At 38.9% G+C, this 21,681-nt stretch overlaps 1 protein-coding gene across 2 annotated transcripts in view; it reads left to right on the forward strand.

The window, feature by feature from the left end:
- Positions 1-9,477: 9,477 nt before the first annotated feature.
- The window catches only part of Acot12 (acyl-CoA thioesterase 12), a 44,493-nt gene continuing 32,289 nt past the window's right edge, over positions 9,478-21,681 (forward strand). Inside the window, exons 1-3 of one of the 2 annotated variants that reach the window (XM_020157435.2) lie at positions 9,478-9,649; positions 16,747-16,816; positions 20,091-20,151. In XM_020157435.2, coding sequence (XP_020013024.2) covers positions 9,523-9,649; positions 16,747-16,816; positions 20,091-20,151 — 258 coding nt within the window. In that variant the 5' untranslated portion in view covers positions 9,478-9,522. The remainder of the gene's footprint in view (positions 9,650-16,746; positions 16,817-20,090; positions 20,152-21,681) is intronic. The other variant, XM_074077194.1, reaches the window with a different exon arrangement.

Raw genomic sequence — 21,681 nt, forward strand, 5'->3', positions numbered from 1 at the left:
TGAAGCCAGTTTATCGAGCCTTGAGAGAAGGCAGAAGTGTTAGAACATGCAGATGAAGATAGAGAAAAAAAACTAAAGAAATACAAATGGAATATGCAAGACTTCTGGGACACCATTAAAAGACCAAACCTATGAATCATGGACATAGAAGAAGGAAAAGAGGTATACTCTAAAGGCATTGAAAATGTGTTTAATAAAATAACAGCAGACACTTTCCCAAATCTTGAGAAACAGATGGCCATCCAGGTACAAGAGGATTTTAGGACTCCAAATAGATAAAACCTGAAAAGAACCTCCCAACATAATGTTATAGTTAAAACATTAAGCCTAACCTGCACACCCATGTTTATTGCAGCACTATTCACAATAGCCAAGTTATGGAAACAGCCAAGATGCCCCAGCACTGACGAATGGATTAAGAAAATGTGGTATCTATACACAATGGAATTTTATGCAGCCATGAAGAAGAACGAAATGTTATCATTCGCTGGTAAATGGATAGAATTGGAGAACATCATTCTGAGTGAGGTTAGCCTGACTCAAAAGACCAAAAATCGTATGTTCTCCCTCTTATGTGGACATTAGGTCAAGGGCAAACACAACAAGGGGATTGGACTTTGAGCACATGATAAAAGCGAGAGCACACAAGGGAGGGCTGAGGATAGGTAAGACACCTAAAAAATTAGTTAGCATTTGTTGCCCTTAACGCAGAGAAACTAAAGCAGATACCTTAAAAGCAACTGAGGCCAATAGGAAAAGGGGACCAGGAACTAGAGAAAAGGTTAGATCAAAAAAAATCAACCTTGAAGGTAACACACACGCACAGGAAATCAATGTGAGTCAATACCTGTATAGCTATCCTTATCTCAACCAGCAAAAACCCTTGTTCCTTCCTATTATGGCTTATACTCTCTCTACAACAAAATTAGAAATAAGGACAAAATCGTTTCTACTGGGTATTGAGGGGGTGGGGGGGAGAGGGAGGGGCGGAGTGGGTAGTAAGGGAGGGGGTGGGGGCAGGGGGGAGAAATGACCCAAGCCTTGTATGCACATATGAATAATAAAATTTAAAAAAAAATTAAGCCTAGAGAACAAGAAGAATATTGAAAGCTGAAAGAGAAAAACACCAAGTCACCTATAAAGGCAAAGTCATTAGAATAACAGCGTATTTCCAACAGAAACTTTAAAAGCAAGGAAGACATGGAATGATGTATTTCAAGCCCTGAAAAAAAATAACTGCCAATCTAGCAGCAAAGATATCCTTTATAATTGAAGGAGAAATAAAATCCTTCCACATAAACAAAAACTAAAGCAATTCCCAACCACTAGACTGGCAGATGATCCTTAAAGTAATCCTACACAAAGAAGAGGACAATAAACACAGCCATGAAAATCCAAGAAAGAATAAATCTCAATAGCTTAGTAGATCAGTAAATGAAAAGTAAGGAAGAATCAGCCACCACAAAACCAATAAAATTTCAGGAATTACTATATACCCTTCAATAATATCTCTGAGTGTTAATGGTCTCAATACAATTAAAAGACACAGACTGGTAGATTATATTAAAAACCAAGACCTGAGCATTTGTTGTCTACTAGAAATGCACCACACTGTCAAAGATGAATAAAGGCTTAGATTGAAAGAATGGCAAAAGATTTTTCCAAGCAAATGGAGCCTGGAAGCAAGCAAGAGTAACTATGTTCATATCTGACAAAGCAGACTTCAAGCCAAAATTAATCAGAAGAGACAAAGAAGGTCACTTCATATTGATAAAGAGTCCAGGAGGGGGAAATAACAATAGGAAAAATATACACACCAAACATTGGTATACCCAAAATCATATAGCAAACAGTACTGGATGTAAAAACACAGATGGACTCCAACAGAATAATAGTGGGTGGCTAGAATACCCCATTCTCACCAACAGATGACCATCCAGACAAAAAAAATCAATAAAGAAACAGAATTAAATGGTACTACAAGTCAAATGAACTTAACAGACATTCACAGAATATTCCACCCAATAGCTATAGAATATGTGTTTTTCTCAGAAGTCCATGGAACATTCTCTAAACAGATCATATCTTAGGACATAAAGCAAGTCTTAACAAATGCAAGAAAATTAAAATTATTTTCTGCATTTCACCACACCAAAATGGGATAAAACTAGAAACCAATAACAAGAGAAACTACAGAATATATCCAAACACACAAGATTGAACAATTTACTCTTGAATGATCACTGGATCATCAAAGAAAAAAATAAGAGGGAACATTTTTTAAAGTTCCTAGAATCGAATGAAAGTGAAAAAAAAAATTTCCAGAATCTTTGGGATATAGCAAAGGAAGTACTAAAAGGGAAGCATATAGTTGCCTTCATTAAAAAATTAGAGAGATCCCAAATGAATAATCTACTGATGCACCTCAAGTTCCTAGAAAAACAAGAACAAACCAAACTCAATGGGATGGTAGATGGAAAGAAATAAAAAAGATCAGGGCATAAATTAATGAAGTGGAGAATATAAACACAATACAGAGAATCAATGAAACCAAAAAAGTTGGTTCTTTGAAAGGATAAACAAGATAAAGCCTTAGTCAAACTAACCAAAAGAAAGAGGGAAGACTGAAATTAATAAAATTAGAGATGAAGCAGGGGACATCACAACAAACACTAATGAAATTCAGATTATCATTAGGGAATACTTCAGAAATAATTCTAATAAACCAGAAAATCTAGAAGAAATGAATAAATTTCTAGATGCATGTGATCTATGAATATTAAACCAAGAGACAGAACTATAACAGATCTACAACAAGCAGATCTATGCAAACAATCTACAAACAGATCTATAACAACCAATGAAATTGAAGCAGTAATAAAGTCTCCCAACAAAGAAAACCCCCAACAGGATGTAGTCACTGCTAAATTCTACCAGACCTTTAAAAAGAAATTAACATCAACATTTCTCAAACTATTCCATAAAAGAGAAAGGAAAGTAATGCTGTCAAACTCATTTTATGAAGCCAGTATTACCCTGATACAACAAAAAAAGAAAATTAAACACCAATTTCTTGATGAACATAGATACAAAATTTTTCAAAAAAAATACTTACAAACTGAATTCAGCAACACATTAAAATGATCATACACCATGATGAAGTTGGTTTTATTCTAGGGATGCAAGGATAGTTCAACATACACAAATCAACAAGCATAATACAGCACATAAACGGAATAAGGAACAAAAATCACATGATAATCTCAATAGATAAAGAAAAAACATTAGACAAAATTCAGCATCACTCCTGGTAAAAGCTCTGAACAAACAAGGAATAGAAGGAACATACCTCAATATAATACAGGAAATATGTGACAAACCTATAGCCAACATTTACTAACTGGGGAAACGAATGAAAACATTTCCTCTAAAGTCAAGGCATCTACTCCATTCACTCTTACTCAATGTAGTGCTTAAATTCTTAGCCAGAGCAATAAGGTAAGAGAAAGAATTAAAATGGATGTAAGTAGGAAAGGAAGAAGTCAAATTATACTTAATTGCAGAAAACATTATCATATACTTAAAAGGCTTTAAAGAGACCACCAAAAAAAGAAAACCTCCTAGATCTGATGAACACTTTTGTCAAAGTAGTAGTCCACAAAATCAACATAGAAAAATCAGTAGGTTTTTTTTTCTATGCCAAAAATGAACGGGCTAAAAGAGAAATCAGGAAAATAATTCCATTCCTAATAGCCTCAAGAATACTGAATACCTAGGAATAAACCTAACAACGTAGATGAAAGACCTCTAAAATGAAAACTATAAAACAGTGAAGAAAGAAATGGAAGACATTAGAAGGTAAAAAGACCTCCTATGTTCATGGATTGACAGAATTAATATTGTGAAAATGGCTATACTACACAAAGCAAGACAGATTCAATGCAATCCATACATATGTATATGCATACATAAAAACCAAAAAATTCTGATGTAATTTTTCAAAGAAATAGAAAATCTATCTTAAAATTCATATGGAAGCACAAAAGACTCCAAGTAGCAACTAAAGCAATCCTGAGCAAAAAAAGAGATATCACAATTCCTGATTTCAAATTATACTAAAGAATATAAATAAAAACAGCATGGTATTGGCAGAAAAATACAAACATAGACCAATGTAACACAACAGAAGATCCAAAACAAAACCCACGTAGCTACAGGCAATCTGATTTTCAACAAAGGCACCAAAATATACATTGGAGAAAAGATGGCCTCTTTAACAAATGGTGTTGGGAAAAATGGATATCTGCATGTAGAAGACTGAAACTAGATCCCTGTGTTTCACCCTGTATCAACATTAATTCAAAATGGGTCAAAGATCTTCATGTAAGGCGTGAAACTTTGAAACTACTAGAGGAAAACGTAAGGAAGACCCTTGAAGATGAAGGCATAGGTATAACACCTTTCTGAATAGGACTCCAATTGTTCAGGAAATAAGAACAAGAATTAACAAGTAGGACTGTATCAAATTAAAAAAAAAAGCTTCTGCACAACAAAGGAAACAATTACCAGAATCAAGAGATAACCTACAGCCTGGGATAAAAGTGGGCCACATGAATATAGGGTAGTGAAAAGATTGAATTTTCCACACACAGCTTTTGTTCAAACAAAATAAGGCCTAGCACTCCACACAAAGTAGGTGACTCTGAATGTACAGAGACAAACAGGAGAAAGGTCAGTGGGAGGATCCAGGTGCCAAATGGGATAGTCCAAGCAGGGGACCCACACACCCCACCCCTCAAGAGTGGTCCCTTGAATGGGGCCCAGGGACAGATAGGAGCAGGAGACCCTCCAGTCAAGATGTTGGGAGATGAGACATAGGAAACCCAATCTGAAAGTTTTGCTCAGAAACACTACTTTTAAACTTTGAACCCTATATTTATAAACATGTACTTGAATTTGAAAGCATTGACCTGGCACCTTTCATAACCTCTACCAAAGATGAAGATAGTCTGATTGCTAATGGCGCTAATCTCAGCATGAAATACTTCGAATGGCCCAACTCTCTGCCTGCGATGTGTCTCCTAACACCAGAAAGCTCCCAGCCACCTCTCTTTGTTCAGGGCGGGGCACTTGATTCAGCTCCCTGTGCCTGTCCACATGGCTTCCACTCACCACTGCAGGTCCCAGGGCAAATTGACAGTGTCTTTCTTGTCCTGCAGAGGTGAATTTCCTCCTGAGAGCTCATCTTGCCCTGTAGACAACAGAGGTCCTTGGGACTTCATGCTTCTGGGACAGCCCTGAATCAACAGAAGATGCAAGGTGAAGAAAACCCCAGCTTTTGGGTCTCTGAGGGACAACCAGCTGTTCTTCACAAACTTTAATGTGCCCGGAGTCACTTGGGAATCTTAATAAGTACCTTCTGTAGTTTCCTCTCCAATAAACCGCTTGCTCTAAAATTCTTGTCTGAAGGCCTCCTTCTGAGGGAAGTATTCTTACTCTCGCTTCATGAATTCAGTGCTCCTGTTCTCAGTTTGCACAAAGCCAACCATCACCATGCCCTAGGAGGCAGGGCAAACACTGTATTTCCTCATGTCCAGAATGAGGACTCAGGATATCCAGTTTCCCTTCCCACTTGAGCACTTGGAGGAGTTTCTCATTAACCTTGTGTTTATGGATTGTTTGGCACTCTTCTTGAGAAGTTTTCCTGCTCCTCTGTGTGACCTTTTAAAACTGAACTGGCTCACGTTCTTCTCATCTTGCATCTCTGAATGCAAATGGAAAGTGGACACGCTTTCTTTGAATATAATCATAAAAATCCTTGCCATCACAGAGAAATGGAGACAAGGAATAGTCACACATACAAGTGACATTTTCACTGTGAAAGGAAACTGACAGAAAAAACACAAAAATAGGCAGAGGCTATTAAAATGAAAATCCATGTGAAACTACAAAAGAGATGAAGCCATAATCAAAAACATCCATACTGGAGTTAATAAAAATAAGAAAACACAATTATGAGTTTGTATACTATGTCTGCTCTTTGATCAGATGTCTCTAGACACCCAGATACAGATACACACTGTCCCCTTTCAGACACTCACTATGGAAATCTACCTCCTTAAATCTATTAAACACTTTAAAAAAAATTTTTCTAAAGTTTACAAGAAATCAAGTATAAAAGCATACACACAATTCAATATTACTGTCTTATTTTCATTAGTGTATATTGATTGTACAAAAGGATTTCATTATGGTATTTCCATACATGCATGTAATGTGCTTTGATTAAATTCACATCTATTACTCTTTCTCCCCCTCCCTCCTTTTAAAAACAATTTTAACAGGTTTCATTATTCTATTTTCATAAATGCACATGAGGTACTTTGATCACATTCATCTCCCCTTCATCTGCTTTCACCATTCCTTTTCTGATGGTTCCCACTCATCCCCAAACAGTCCTCCCATTTTACACTCATGTTATTCTAATTTTTTTAGGTCTAGATTCTGCATATGAGAGACAGCATTCTATATTTGTCTTTCTTGTTTCATTTTAACATAGTGATTTCCAGTTCCATCCATTTTCCTACAAACAACATTCTTCTTTGTGGCCGCATATGACTTCATTGGGCACACGTGGCACATTTTCTTCATCCATTCATCAGTTGGTGGACACTGAGACTGATTCCAAAGTTTGCTATGCTGCTGTGAATCATGCTGCTATAAACACTGAGTGTGAAGGCAACTCTTTTGTACCCTGACTTACATTCCTTCAGCATTATATCCAGCAGGATCATATGGCAGTTCTGTTTTTAGTTTTTGAGGAACCTCCATACTGATTTCTATAGTGGCTGCACTAATTTTCATTCCCACCATCAGTGTATAATAAAGATTCCTTCCTCCCCCCTCCCTTTTTGCTCTGATTATTTTTGGAGTTATTTTGCCCAGACCAGCCTGGATCACAATCTTCCTATTTTATGTTCCTCCCAACACAGGGATGACAGCCATACAGTGCCATACCTAGCTTTTCTCTGTTTAGATGGGGTCTTGCAAAGTTTTTTGACCACCGTCCTCCCCATCTCAGGGATGACAGGTATTCACCACTGCACCCAGCTATTGCTTGAGATGGGAGCTCTCATAAACTTTTTTTTGCCTGGGTGGGCTTCAAACCATAATCCTTCCAATCTCAACCTGCCGAGTACCTAGGATTATAGGCATGAGCCACTGTCACCTGGATTATTGGTCATTTCTACTTCTGCTTTTGAGAACTGCTCAATTTACTTGCTCATTTATTAGTTGGATTATTTGGTTATTTGGTGTTTAATTTTTGGAGCGCTTTTTATATTCTGGATATTAATCCTTTACCTACTGAATAGCTGACAGATTTTCTCCCATTCTGTGCATTGTCTCTTGATTCTGGTAATTGTTTCCTTTATTGTACAGAAGATTTTTAATTTGATACAATCCTACTTGACAATTCTTGCTCTTATTTCCTGAGCAATGGGATCTTACTTAGAAAAGTGTTACCTATGCCTTTTTCTTCAGTGGTTTTCCCTATGTTTTCATCTATTACTTCAAAGTTGCAAATCTTATATTTACATCTTTGATTCATGAATATTACCATTTTCATCACCACTTTCTTAGTCAAAATAACATAGCTCAGCCTAAATGCAGACTTTATTTCTAATAATTTAGTAAATTTTCTACAATATTAATAAATAAAACTCACTCATGTAACCATTAATTACTGCCATGTAACAAACAAGCCAAACATCACAATGGTATACGCTGTCTCGTTCACAAGGCTGCATGTGTGCGGAAGGCTGCAAGCCTGTGGGTTGTTCGGACCATCACTGACGGGGGCTCTGCAATGTGCAAGTCTAGTGTGATGCTGATAGGCTACTGATTGGGCATAGACTCTCCCATGGCAGGAGTCAGATGTTCCTGAGAGCAGAGCTACGTGTTTTGGTGCCTTCTGAAGTTTCCTCTTCCCAAGCAAGTCACATGGCCAAGCCCAGTTCTGTAAATGCCTCTACAGTTATCAGTAGATGGAGTGAATACATGCTGAGCAATTGTCTAATCTACTAATTCCTAACTTGTGATGATTTATCAATACAGAGGACATTTTAAAAGGCATTAAGAACCCTACAGGCATTTTCTAAAGAGGAGTGCCAAACATGATCTGATTATAGCAACGTTATCGCTGGAGTAAATGTATAGTCACAAAAGAGGGGCCATCTGGATGCAAATGTTTTTATTCCTTTGTTTAAAAAATCATTTTTATGCTTTTTATAAAAGTTAAACTTCATAGTGGCCTAACTGAATGCATCCCATCTTTATGTTTATATGGACAAGAAACCTATACACAAATGATCCTGAAAGCTATCAGCTCTCTTTCATAAGACACCTTTTAAAGGGGGAGCAAAATTACCAGAATCTCCATCCTGATGTCTCCCTGGGGCTTGGAGGGCCAGAAGTATAAAGGTGAAAGACACTGGCCCCTCCCCCAGTTCACTAGAGTCCATTAGGTTTCTTGGAGGGCAGGAGCCCAGGGTTGCAGCCAGGTGGTCCTGCACCCTTAACAGGTGCCAGGCACAAGAACTCACTCTCCAGGCATCTGTTTCTTCACCCATGAATGGGCTCCCCAGAATCTAGGAGATGCTGGAGGTTTTCTGATGTCACTATTTCCCTAATATGAACTGCTTTGTAAAGTCAGGGAGTGCAGCTCTACCAAGTGTAAGAGCTATCACCGCTGAGTCAGAACCTTGTGTTCCAGGTTTTGTCTCCTATAAAGAAGAGCATGTCCTGGGACTTCTAGGCCCATCAGTAAAAAGGTGACAGTTTCTAATCTTGCATTCTCTAGCTGAAATCCAAAATGTTGCCTTCTCTTGGGTGACTCTGATTCACCTACACATAACAGCCTCCCCCACCCTTTTTTTGGTTTGTTTGGCAATGGAAATAATTTCGTAATAAAATGATCTTTGGAGCCATTATAATATCCTAAGAATCAGAAGGTGGATTTTGAACTACGACTTGAACTGCGAGTGCCTGCGCGGCAACAGTCAGGAAAAAAACCAACAGACCGACTACCAAACCAACTAACAAACATCACAAAAGTCAAGCACTCTTAAAACCAGTTTCTAAAGCAAACAGTTGACACTCCGGAGAGCGTTTAGTCACTAGGCACCCCGGTCTGTCAAGTTCTTCCGATAATGATGGCTGTGTTTACTTGCTTAGCCGACACCTGTAACTGCTTGGCCAGGTCCACGCGGATTCTCTCCAGGGCACCGAGAGAGAGGCCCTTGTCATTCCTCTTACCAGGGGAGCCCCGCTGTTTCCTGACTTCTCAGGCAAAGAGCGCCCTCCTTTGCCCTCCTCGTTAGTCCTGGGGTGACGCCATGGGGCCTTGAACTCTCACCTTCCAAAGCACGCCCTTTGGAGCGGGGGGCGGGTCGGGCCGGGTCTGCGGGGGACTGGACATGACCTGGCGCGCTCGGCTCGGGACTCTGCTCTCTCCACCTGGCCATGGAGCTGCCGGCGGCCGGCGAGGTGCGCATGAGCCAGGCCATCCTGCCGGCCCACACCAACGCCCGCAGCGAGCTGAGCGCGGGGCAGCTGCTCAAGTGGATCGACACCACCGCCTGCCTGGCGGGTAGGCACGCAGGCGGCTGCGGGACGCCGCGGGGCCAGGGTGGGCAGGGCCTGGAGGACGGGGATCGGTGAAGGTGGGGGGTGGGGGGGTGGGCAGGGGAGTCCAGGAGATGGGGATTTGCTGTGATAGTGTGGGGATGCGGGACCGCGGAGCAGGAGCCAAGGATCCGCGTGGGAGAAGGAAGGTGGTAACTGAGATCATCCACCTGACAGTGACCTAGACCATTGTTCTCAGATATTCGGCTGTTAGCACCCCTTCATCCCATGGGAAAAATAAGTGGGGGCCCCAGAAGGTTATGTTTATGTAGGTTACTTGTATCCACACTGGTCTCAAAAGCCACAGAGTTGGGGATGGAGCTCAGTGGCAGAGTGTTTGCCTGGCTGGTGAACATCAGGCCCTGGGTTCAATCCCCAGCACCGCAAGTATATCCACACTTACCACATTGAAAAGATTCAATTCATTTTAAAAAGGACCCATTACATTTTTATTGAAAAATAACTAAATTTTAAACAGTAGCAAAAGGGTACCTAGAGGACTGGTAATAGCTTATAGTTTTGCAAATTATTTTAATGTTTGTTTCAGTAGATTAATCACGTCTCAGATTTGCTTCTGCATTCAATTTGTTGTTGCCACACTATGTAGTCTGAGGAAAACTAAGAAAACTGCACTGTATGAGAAAGAAAGTAAAAATGGCAACAAAACAAACAACAACAAAACCCTTTACTGTGAACTCAGTGGTGTCTCCATGCCTTCCTGAAAGTTCCTATTATGAACCTCTACCCCTGTAGTGTGACTGCTTTGAAGTCTAAGGAATTAAAGGCAAAGCAATCATAAGGGTGGAGTCCTAATCCCATAGGATTAATGTCCTTAAAAACTTAGAAGCAGAGGGCTTCATTGTCTCTGCCACGTGAGGCCTCAGCAGGAAGGCAGCCATCTGGCATGTTAGGAAGAGAGCCCTCAGCAGGCTCTAAACTGGCAGGTTTGGACCTCACAGACTCCAGAACTGTGAGAAATAAATGTCTTTTGTTTAAGTGACCAAGTCTACAGTATTTTGTTATGGCCACCCAAGCAGACAAAGAAAACCTCTCAGTGTTACTGTGAAAATAGTCTTGACCTCAGGATCTCTCCCAGACCACTGTGAATCTGACTTAGACTTACATGTAGCAATGGAGGCTCTGCTTTTTGAAATGACAGATCATAATGTACATGGTTTTCTAAGTGAAAGGCCAGGTGGAGTGGGTCTCCTATACCCATGCTGACTTCTCCCATCTTCAGATCAGTGAGCCCATCAGCCCTCACTCCTGCAGAACTTCTTTGGCTTCTTTTCTCTATCTTACCTCCGTAGGATCTGCACAGAGACCACAGTAAACTTTGAACACATGAACCGCATCACATCACTTCCTGGTCTAGAACCTCTCAGTGTCTTCCCATCACCTTTGAAGTAAAACCCAGACCCTTCCTGATTCTTCACAGATGCTACTTGAAAAGGGACTAGCCCGGTAACCTCTACTTGTGAGATGAGTATGAGTCCACTGTAGGATGTTAGGAAGTGATGGTTACCTGGTACTCCACCAAAGGACATTAACATTAAGAAAAGAACATTGTGCTGCCCAGACACATTGTACCACGGGCTGGACCATAAGCATGACTCCTGTCTTTACTCCAGTTTGTTTGGCACCACTCTCCTCCCAATTCATATGCTCCAGCAGTCCAGTCTCTGACAGTTGCCAGGATGTGCCTCTGCACCTGCCCTTCCCTTTGCTTCTACTTACTTTTCTTGGCCCTTTCCACTAATTACACCTCGGCTTAAATGTCATTTCCCCGGAGAAGTCTTTCCTGACTACCTGTTTCCATTTGCACCTTTCATCACTTTTATTGAGATGTCCTTTCCAACTTCCTTCACACCACCTAGCATTATCTGTAATTACTTTGTGTCTTTATCTATTCACCACTTTGCTTTCTGCCTGGCCAATTAGCATAGAAGCTAAGCTATATGCTAAGTTTCACTAAATGCTAAATAAAAGCTTCCTGATAATAAGGATGGGTAGATGGATGGATGGACGATGGATGGATGGATGGAGAGATGGGACTGCAACTTGGAATTTCATTTACAAAAGGAAGCCAGACTTTACATATAGACTTAGTAAATGTACATTTTAAAGTACCATATGTTAGGATAAAATATTAACCCTGGAAGGGGCTTTAAATATCATACATTCCAGGACCCTTCCTTATCTTACAAGATGACAAAGTAAAGCTCAGATAATTATGGGCGTCTGCTTCTCTCAATGAATTTTAAGCATTTCCGACCCTCTGCATCTTAACCACTTGCAAAATTCAGTTGTATATTTGAAACCAATCTGTTTGTTTGTTCCTGTTTATTGATGTTTTTATTTCTGTCTTAACAAGATTTGGGTTTGTACAAGTCAAAAGCCTAGGCATCATACCTGATACCACTCTCTACCTTGCTTCCTCCTCCACATATGTTCTAGCGCCCACCATTTTACCTGGCAGGCTTCATCTGAAACTTCCAAACTGATCTTCTCCATTCATTCTGGTCTTGTCTCCACACTGCATCTAAAGTATTTTTTGAAGATGCCCATCTGATTGTGTCCTGTTTTGTTCATGTCTCCCCATTGTTTTCTGTACCAAGGGCTATCTCCTATCAGAAAAAAAATCTCCCACAGATAAAAATTAAAAACTCTAGACAAAACATTAAATGAAGGTACTTAAGGAAACTGAAAAGAGTATAAAATTTGGCTTGGAACACTTAGAAGTCAATAGTTGAAAGGAGAGAATGGTACTAACCATTTCTGGCTTTTGTCATTGTTTGTTTATTTATTGTGGGTTTTGTGTGTCGTTATTGTTGCTGTTTAGTGACTTCAAGCATGAAGGAAAACTTCAATTTTCTCCCATTTAATTACTAGTGAGAAATCCACTAGGCTTACTAGGTTGAAGAACCATCATTCAGGGTTCAAGGAAAGCATATCTACTTGAATATGAGGAGGAAAATTCCAGAAAAGAGAGTCAAAAAGGCAGAGCCCTAAAATCTATGATCTTTGACCAGATTTCTGGCAACCCTTGAATCATGTATGCATAGGACAGACTCTAAACCTTCCAACTAAAGGGAAAACAACTGAAAGATCTGTGCCCAGCTCTAGGGAGATAGAGTTTTATGGTTTGAATTTAGTGAAGTTAATTACCAGCTTAAAAAAAATAGTCAAAACTAACACTTTTTAAAACAGCACATCAGAACCTATACTTTCTACAACAGATAATGATAATGTCTAGTATATAATTCAAAATTACTTGACACACAAAGAAATAGGGAAACATGGTGCATTCTAAAAAGAAAGTCGACTATTTTAACATAGCGTATACAGTTATGCCAAAGGATGTAATGGAAAATATGATTATAAAGAATGAAAAGGTAGAAAGCCAAGTGCAGCGGCCCAGGCCTGTGATTATGGCTACTTGGGAGGTGGAAATTGAGGAGGATTATAGTTTGAGGCTAATTCCGGTAAAAAGTTGGTGAGACTGCCATCTCAAAAAAAAGCTGTGTATGGTGGTGCATACCTGTCATGCCAACTACACAGGAAGCACACACAGGAGGGTCATGGTGCAGGCTGGCCTATTGAAAAAATAACTAAAACAAAAGGGACTGGGGCGGGGGTGACTCAAGTAGTAGAGTATCTGCCTAGCAATAGCAAGGCCCTAAATTCAAAGCCCAGCACAAAGAAAGGAAAGAAGGAAGGAAGGAAGACAGGAAGGGAGGAAAGGTAGTAAATTTCAGTAGAGAAATGTAAACTATTATAGAAAAGAACAAAATGGAAATTCAATAACTGAAAAATAAAGTATCTGAAATTTAAAAATTCATTGCATGCCTTGCCTGTAGAATAAAGTTGGCTGAGAAAAGAGTTAGCAAATGTAATGATATAGCAATAGAAATAAGCCAATCTTGCTGGGTACCCGTGGCTCACCCCCGTAATCCTGGCTACTCAGGAGGCAGAGATCAGGAGGATCATGAAGTCACCCCTGCAAACAGTTCACTTATCTCAAAAAACCCTACCACAAAAAATTGGACTGGTGGAGTGGCTTCAAGGTAAAGGACCTGAGTTCAAGCCCCAGTACTGCAAAAAAAGAAAGAAAGAAAAGAAAAGAAAAAAGAAATAATCCAACCTTAAAAACAAAAAAAGCTTGAAAAGTGAACAAAGTGGGGTAACATATGGCTTTGTGTTGGAGAGCTGGCCTACCATGCATGAGGCCTGGGTTGAATCTATACCATAAAAGAAAAAAAAGAGCAAAGTATCATACATTTGTGAAAAAAATAAAATGAAGCAAAGCCTTTATATATGTATATATATATACAATTGGATGTGCACCACCACATCGAACTTTCTCCTTCTCTTCCTGCTCCCTGCATTTTCTCTGCGGAGGCCATCAACAGGAGGATCGCAGTCACTGCTCTCTCTGCTGGCCGTGCTCTCCTTTCACTATCCCCCCATCTCTGTTTCCTCCAGCTCATCCTTCAGGTCTCAGCTCAAGCATTCCCTCCCGTGAAAGCCTTCCTTGACTTCCCATCTAGGTCTGGTTCCTCAGGTAAAGGCTCTCATAAAATCTGTGCTCTCAAGAGCACTAAAGTCATTTTGTTACTATTCACCCATTCAGTTAATCTCTGGCTCTTTCCCTAGACTCCATGAGAACAGGGATCATGACAGTTTTATATTTCTAACACCTTATAGAGACACTGTAATAGCATAGGTATTCGATCAGTATTAGTGAAGAAATGAATGAATGAAAGTTATACTACTTTTATCAGTCATCATCTCCTACTCGACATAAACATTTGTCTTCTCTGCTTCCGAGATTCCTCAGGAAATAGAAATAGCTCTAGGTTCTACTTTCGTTGAAATACTGCATGAAGGACATCAAAGTCAAGAACCAGCACAAGCTGGTTCTGTTGAATTCATATCATTTGACACACTTGAAAAAAGGGAAAAAAATCATATATAGTTGCATGCAAAAGTTGTGTACCCGATGTTGGTTCTTCATATTTTTTATTATTTCTTTTTATTTTATTGACTCCTGAATATGGACTGTTGAGGACCACATTCAGCCAACAACTTCTCTGGGAGCTTTCTCAGGTTGATCTGCCCAACTTTTTTTCTGAAAGTTCCTGTTGCTTCTGTAGTAAAAAACACTATTTAAAACAATGTATTGAATCTTTCTAAGCCTAAATGTCCTCATTTGTAAAGTGGAATTAGTAGTACAAACTTCATGTAATTGACATGCATAAATACTTAGCTTTGTGCCTGGTCAATAATAAGTGGTACCTATTACTGTTTATGTTTCTTCTTGATCTCTTATGCAGTCTAGCATCGTGCTATGTAAACATAGTAGACACCTGATAAATTCAATAAAAATTTAATCATTAATTGGTTCCTGCATTTTAGTCATCATTTAAATCATTTAAAATTGACCCTTACATTGCTATACATGATAACACTTTATTAATAAGAATAGAATAATAACCTCAACATCTCATTCCCTCATATCAAGCAACTGGAATGAATATTAGTTACTCTTTAGTCAATGTTGTACAGCATATATTTAAAAGTTACCTAGAAAACTTAAGCTCTAAAAGTACATAGACTAAGGCTGGATCACTGACTGCCCTGAGTAAACTGGTTAAAAGATGGGACCGATTCAGCTCAGTGTCCAGAAATCAGCCAGAACATGACAAGTGTCTGATACACTGACCTAAATTGAGCCCACCTAGAGCCTTTCTACAGTCTGATCCTTCCATCTTCCCTTCCTTTCACTGAGCTTTACAGCTGAGAAGCCCACCCTCCCTGCCCCATTGCTCACTCACAGAGTTCGCTGTGGTTAGTTCCCTGGTGACTCAGTTCGTGTTATGTGCATGTGTCAAAGAACAGTTCCTTCCAATTAGTGAAACTAGAATGTCCTCTTTTCTGCAGAATTGAATCACGGGGAAAAATGTATTAAATAATTGCTCGTTAGAGCATTTTCTCACTTCTCTTTACTTGTTATTAACTCTTTACTTGGGATTATTGATTGCTAATAATGTAATTATAATTATGATAAACTATTAATAATATAATATCGATGAATATATTGCAGTAATAGTAATCTGCTACACCTCCTCCAAAAAGTTCAGGAAATTCACTCTCTTTCAATTGTGTTGCACCAGGATGTAAAGTCTCAAAAATTAAAATGAGGTTATGAGTTCTTAAAAAGTCATGAGCAGATGTGGTGATATATATCTGTTATCACAGCACTCAGAAAGCTAAGGCTGAAGGATTTCAATTTCAAGGACAACCTGGTCTACAAAGTGAGTTTGAGACCAGCCTGGACTTCATAATGAGACTGTCTCAAACAAATGATGGTATCTATTTAGATTTTAATTGATTGTTTCTCAAAAACAAATCTAGCAGAAGCACACTAGATATTTCCCAAATAGTATAAATTCCAGTATTTTCATACAAAGCAAAACAAGTAATAAAAAAAGAAAACAGTTCTGGACAAATTAAGTGCAGATATGGAACATGGAAATAACTGAAGCACCTCTTCAGTCTCTCCCCACCCTACTCAATACTCTTCTTCAGCAAAATTGGTGTAACTTTGGCAATAACAAGAGATGAGACTGGCTAAATCCTTGAAAGTGCTCAGGGAAGTTCCCCTGCACTGTGGTGGATGCTCACAGCTGACATGGCTTTGATGCTCTATTTATAAAACAAAAGAAGGGAGGTACCTGACAAAATACTCAAAATCAGCACCAACTTGCTAAAATTGCTGTTCATTTACCAGATTTTCTGGGGGTGTTGGTATTACAATTCAAAAGATCATATCATGTAAGTTAAAATTTAAGAGAAAATACAGTGATTACCATGCAGTAGGAACATAACTTACAGAACAAAGGAAGTCTCATAAATGCAGATCATCCAGAGTGTGGGCACAGTGGTGCTCTAATGAATGGGGAGATGGGTAACTAAAATAAGTCTACTTAAATTCCTTTCCCCTTGTGCTGAAATGTTAAAACATACCTATAAACTATTATCTTTACCTACTTTTCAAAGCTGAAAAACATGCTGGAGTCTCCTGCGTTACAGCCTCAGTGGATGACATTCAGTTTGAGGAAACAGCTAGGTAAGTGGCATTATTACTCTAGCCCTCCTTTCTTCTGGGTCTGTCCATTCATTTATGATGTATATTTGTGGCACCTTATTCATTTGGAGTCAGTGATCCTGTTTTTTAACAATGCAAGTAGCATTTGACCCAATCTAAATTAATCAGAAAATAATCCCAGGGTCTACGTTTAGTCTCTACTGTAAGTGTAAATTCATAGTTTTAGTTTTGTTGAGACGTAACTCTCCACATTAGGTGCACTGTGATGTTAGATATAGCAAGCTTTTCATCATCCAATTCTTAATGGTTTCTTCCTCTACTAGAAGGATAATTAATGATACTAAGCATCTCTATGATAGTGAATTGTGTCGATAGGTTGTTGGAAAACACTAATTCAGCTGAGTAGAGATGGTAAATTATGAAAACATTTTATGTGTAAGGGTGCTTGTTAGCTTTACCAACTCCTATTGTAGAAAATTTCAAGATAAACAAATGATTCAACCACATATAAAAGTAGAGAGATAGTATAGCATACCCCCTAAGTGATAAGACTTAGCTACAAGGATAAACAACCCACTCGTACTCTTGTTTTATTGATCTCTTCCTGTGGTCCCCACATGCCTGCATTGCTCTGGAGCAAATTCTAGTCATTTCCTGTAAATATTTCCCTATATATTTCTACAGTATCAGTGCTCTTTTTAAAATTGTAATTAATATAACATAACTGTAATCACTGTATTTTCAACAACCAACTACCAACTCCACATATAGTTAAGTTCATTTGTTTTTTATTTTTTAGGATTACTTTTTACTTTAATTTAATTTTGTTTTACAATTCAAAACATTTACAGGTACCAGGCTTAAATCTAGAAAACATACATTTGACTCTGAAAAACTTAGCTCCCATCTAACTTCTAGCCAGGCTCCTCCCTCTCTATATAAGTAACCATTTTACTTATTTTATTATGACTTATCCTTTCATTTTTAAAAACAAATTCCAACACACCATATATACTTTTCTCCACTTCACTGTTTTCACTTAGGACAATATCTAGAAAATCACTCCATAGCAATGTGCAGAGATATTCATCATTCCTTTCAATATCCACAGAGCACTGCATTGTGTAGACACTCTATTCAGCTTATCCTCATCAATAAATACTGATTATTTACAGTTTTTGCTATTACAAATAACACTTCAATATGTAGCTTATGCAGATTATGTTCACATCTGGCAGTGTATTTTTGAGATAGATTCCTAAAAATAGGATTACTGAGTCAAAGGTTAATGCAAATGTCATTTTATTAGCCATTGCCAAAGTCCCTTATGTGGGAGTTGTTATGTATCCTTCTAAACAAATAAAATTAGGCTAAGGAGTAATATAATTTTACTAAGTGTATAGATTTGTTCAGATTTCTAACACAGGAATGAGTTGCTTAAACATACAGCTGTATCCATATATTTCCATTTTTTTCTGCCTGAAATGTTAGATTATGACAGACACCGTGCATAAAGTAGCAATATACACACAAAGGCAGTAAGCAAATGTGGCCCCTTTCCAGGTAAACCCAGCTGATCCACCTTCTAGACTGTCCTCAATGTATCTGGACAGTCATCTACTGTGATTGAAGTAGAATTAATTGCTGTTCCTTCTAAGAGCCTTAGTAATTTTGCTACAGCTTTGCAGCCAGATGAGGCCAGGGTTGAACCCTTCCCTACCAGTTTCTGGCTATGTCACCTTTCAAGCCCAATCCTGATGGGAATGAAATGGAAGCAAAAAAACTGACTTCATGGAGTTATTACTCGGCTTGTGACACATTATCTATGATAGAGAGCATTCAGCACAGTGCCTGATTTACACTTAGCATTACTAAAGCGTGGTCTTTGTTACTAGGATGGCCACACTAAGAAGTAGCACTTTGTTTAATGAATGACAAGGTTTTTTGTTGTTAGCGAGTTGTCAATAATCCTTTTATAATCTTTTGGATTTCATCTGTTTACATACAGGCGTCTCAAACAAAGACTGAACTCTCCTCAAAGTCAGCAGCCTTGTCTTATACAAGGCCAAGGGCTAGTCATAACTCAGTAGACAGTTGTTAAATGTATGAGTTAGAAAAATCAGTGATTCTTTTAGGAAGTTTGTATATGAAGAAGATTAAAAAAAAAAAAAAGGCAGGCACCAGTGATTCATGCCTGTAACCCTAGCTACTCAGGAGGCAAGTATGAGGATGATTGTCACTTGAAGTCAGCTCTGGCAAATAGTTCTTGAAATCCTATCTGGAAAAATAGTCAACTAAAAAAGGGCCAGCAGAGTGGTTCAAGTGGTAGAGTTCCTGCCTAGCGAGCAAGAGGCCCTGAGTTCAAACCCCAGTACTGCCACAAAAAGAAAAAAAAAAGCAGAAGACCAAAAAAAAAAAAAAAATCATGGAACAGAATAGGTTTGAGAGAAATACTTTCAAAAGGATAAGTCAACATTTTCATAGACTGAAAAAGACTCAGGAAAGGATGGAGATTGAAGGTCAATAGAGGAAAAAGCTGACAGAACAGGATTGATAGTGCAGGAAGACAGGGAAATAGGGGATGGAGTCAAGCGAACAGTAAAGAGATGGGGTCTTGATGAGATCCTTCTTCAAACAGAGAGTAAGGAGAAAGACAGTGAGAAAGCTGTTCAACTTGGAAGTTAAGAAAATAAAATCAAAGGAGCTTAATTGGACAAGCTCTTGGTTTCTGCTAAGGTGAAGGGATCAGAAGTGACTGACAGACATGAACACAAAAGTTTTGAAACAACTTTAGGTGATCAATTAGAGTTCCAATAAGAACAGGGTGTGAATGAATCAAGTAGCAGCATTGAAAGCCCAAGTAGGCCTATTGAAGCCAATCAGCTGGCTGGCTTGCTAGTTTGTGTATTTGCTTATCCATTTATTTACTGGGTAAATTTAGAAATAATTATCACTTGTACAGTTTTGCCTATGTGTTTGTCTGAATCTCCTCTGGGGAAACAGTTGTTATAAAACCAAAGTATCTGTTGCAGACTTGAATCACCTTGTACACTATCTTTGCAAGATCCTTTTCTGTTTAAATAGGGGGATTCAGTTACCATCTCAAGTGTGGTTTACACTAATCAGCACCTGTCCTTAAGTCCTGTCTTTTTTGTTACCATTAACCTGAGTTCTCCATGCATGGACATTATCAGCTTGCTAAGGTAGAACTGCTTTATGCCATGTGCAGTTAGGTAAATCTGAAAGTCACAAATGAAATATGTTAGGGTTACTGAGAACTTTCCTTTTTTTCTAGAGTTGGACAAGTTATAACCATCATAGCAAAAGTTACCAGAGCATTCAGCACAAGCATGGAGGTAAGAGGCAGCCTTTCCTTACTTCGGTCAATTGGTGTTTATCTTCATTGTTTACAGAGGGCCAAGGAGGCTTAGAATAATACTTGCCAGTAATGAGATTCTGAATTTCAGAAGGCCCCTCAATCTGTAGTCACACTCACAGATAAATAATAGGAGCTGGTGTTTCACACTCAGTCTAGACACTCAAATTCAATGTAGTACACACAATATTTTTACATAGAAAGATACAGAGAAAGTGTAAACATGCAAAGGGAAAGGCTCTTGATCCTTTGCACGATATGGTTTTTATTTCTTAATTATTCTGAACCAACCGCTACACAAACTCTGCTTCTCTACCTCCTCCTTCCCCTTACCTCCAGTGAAAACTAATCTTGTGATTAACTAATTTTTGGAAAGCAATTCATCCCTCATCCAAGTATGGGATAATTTAGTCTGCCTCAGTCGAGGTCTTCTGTGGTCTTAATGGTATGTTGCGTATGCTTTTTTTTTTTTTTTTTTTTGGCAGCAGTGGTGTTTGAACTCAGGGCCTCATGCTTGCTAGGCAGGCACTCTACCACTTGAGCCACTCCACCAGCCCTTTTGTTGTATATTCAGTGCGATCTGGCTGGCAGAGAATTCAAAAGACTCTGAACTCTTTGTGAGCCCTGGAATTGCTCCTGGTGCATCTTCCCTGTTGCTGTTTGTTTCTTAGAAGCTGTTATAGTCTGGCTTTGTGAGTTTCACCCTGTGCACATTCAGATCGCTGTCAACCCAAAGCCTCGAGAAGCCCCACATGCAAATTCTTTCCATGTAGCTCATTCCTCTAAAATTCCCCACAATTTTAGTTGCCTTGCTCTCCTGGATTTCTGGCTCCTCAATTTAGCAAAATGAGGTTCCCCTTCTTGACTGTCATCCAGGAATTACCTTCAGCCTGAGAGCCTCAGAAATTCGGTGCTCTTCTCCTCTTCTCATTTGTCTCCCTGCCTCTAGGCTCACAGTCTTGTGTCGCCTGATTTCTTATGCGTGAATGTAGTTGAAGTACTTTCTATGCAAGAATGAATGTAGAAGTTTTAAACCTGCTGAAATCACCAGAAGAAGGGAATGAAGGTAGAAAGGGAAAAAATAGAAGGGATTAATCAATTTGGGTTATAATATATAAATAGAAATGTCACAATGAAACTCTCTTTGTAAGTATCTTAAACAAAAATGTCTTTTTTCAAAAACAGAGAACAGGAGATTGGTACCAGTGAGAGGGGGGAGGATATAAGGAAAGGGTGTAGGAGGGTAAATATGATTGAAATATTATGTACTCACATATGAAAATGAAAAAATGAGACCTGGAGAAACTATTCCAGGAATGGAGGGAGGGAGGATAAAGGAGTCTGATGGAGGAGGTGAATTCAGCTATGATATATTGCGAGAACTTTGGTAAATGTCACCATGTACCCCCAGTACAACAACAATAATTTAAAAAGATTAAAGAGAAGAAAATAGTTGCTTCCTATCTTTCTCCAGTTTTCCGGTTCTTTTCATGGAATGTGATTCCGGTTT

This window comes from Castor canadensis, chromosome 6, assembly GCF_047511655.1.
Source record: "Castor canadensis chromosome 6, mCasCan1.hap1v2, whole genome shotgun sequence".
NCBI lineage: Eukaryota > Metazoa > Chordata > Mammalia > Rodentia > Castoridae > Castor > Castor canadensis.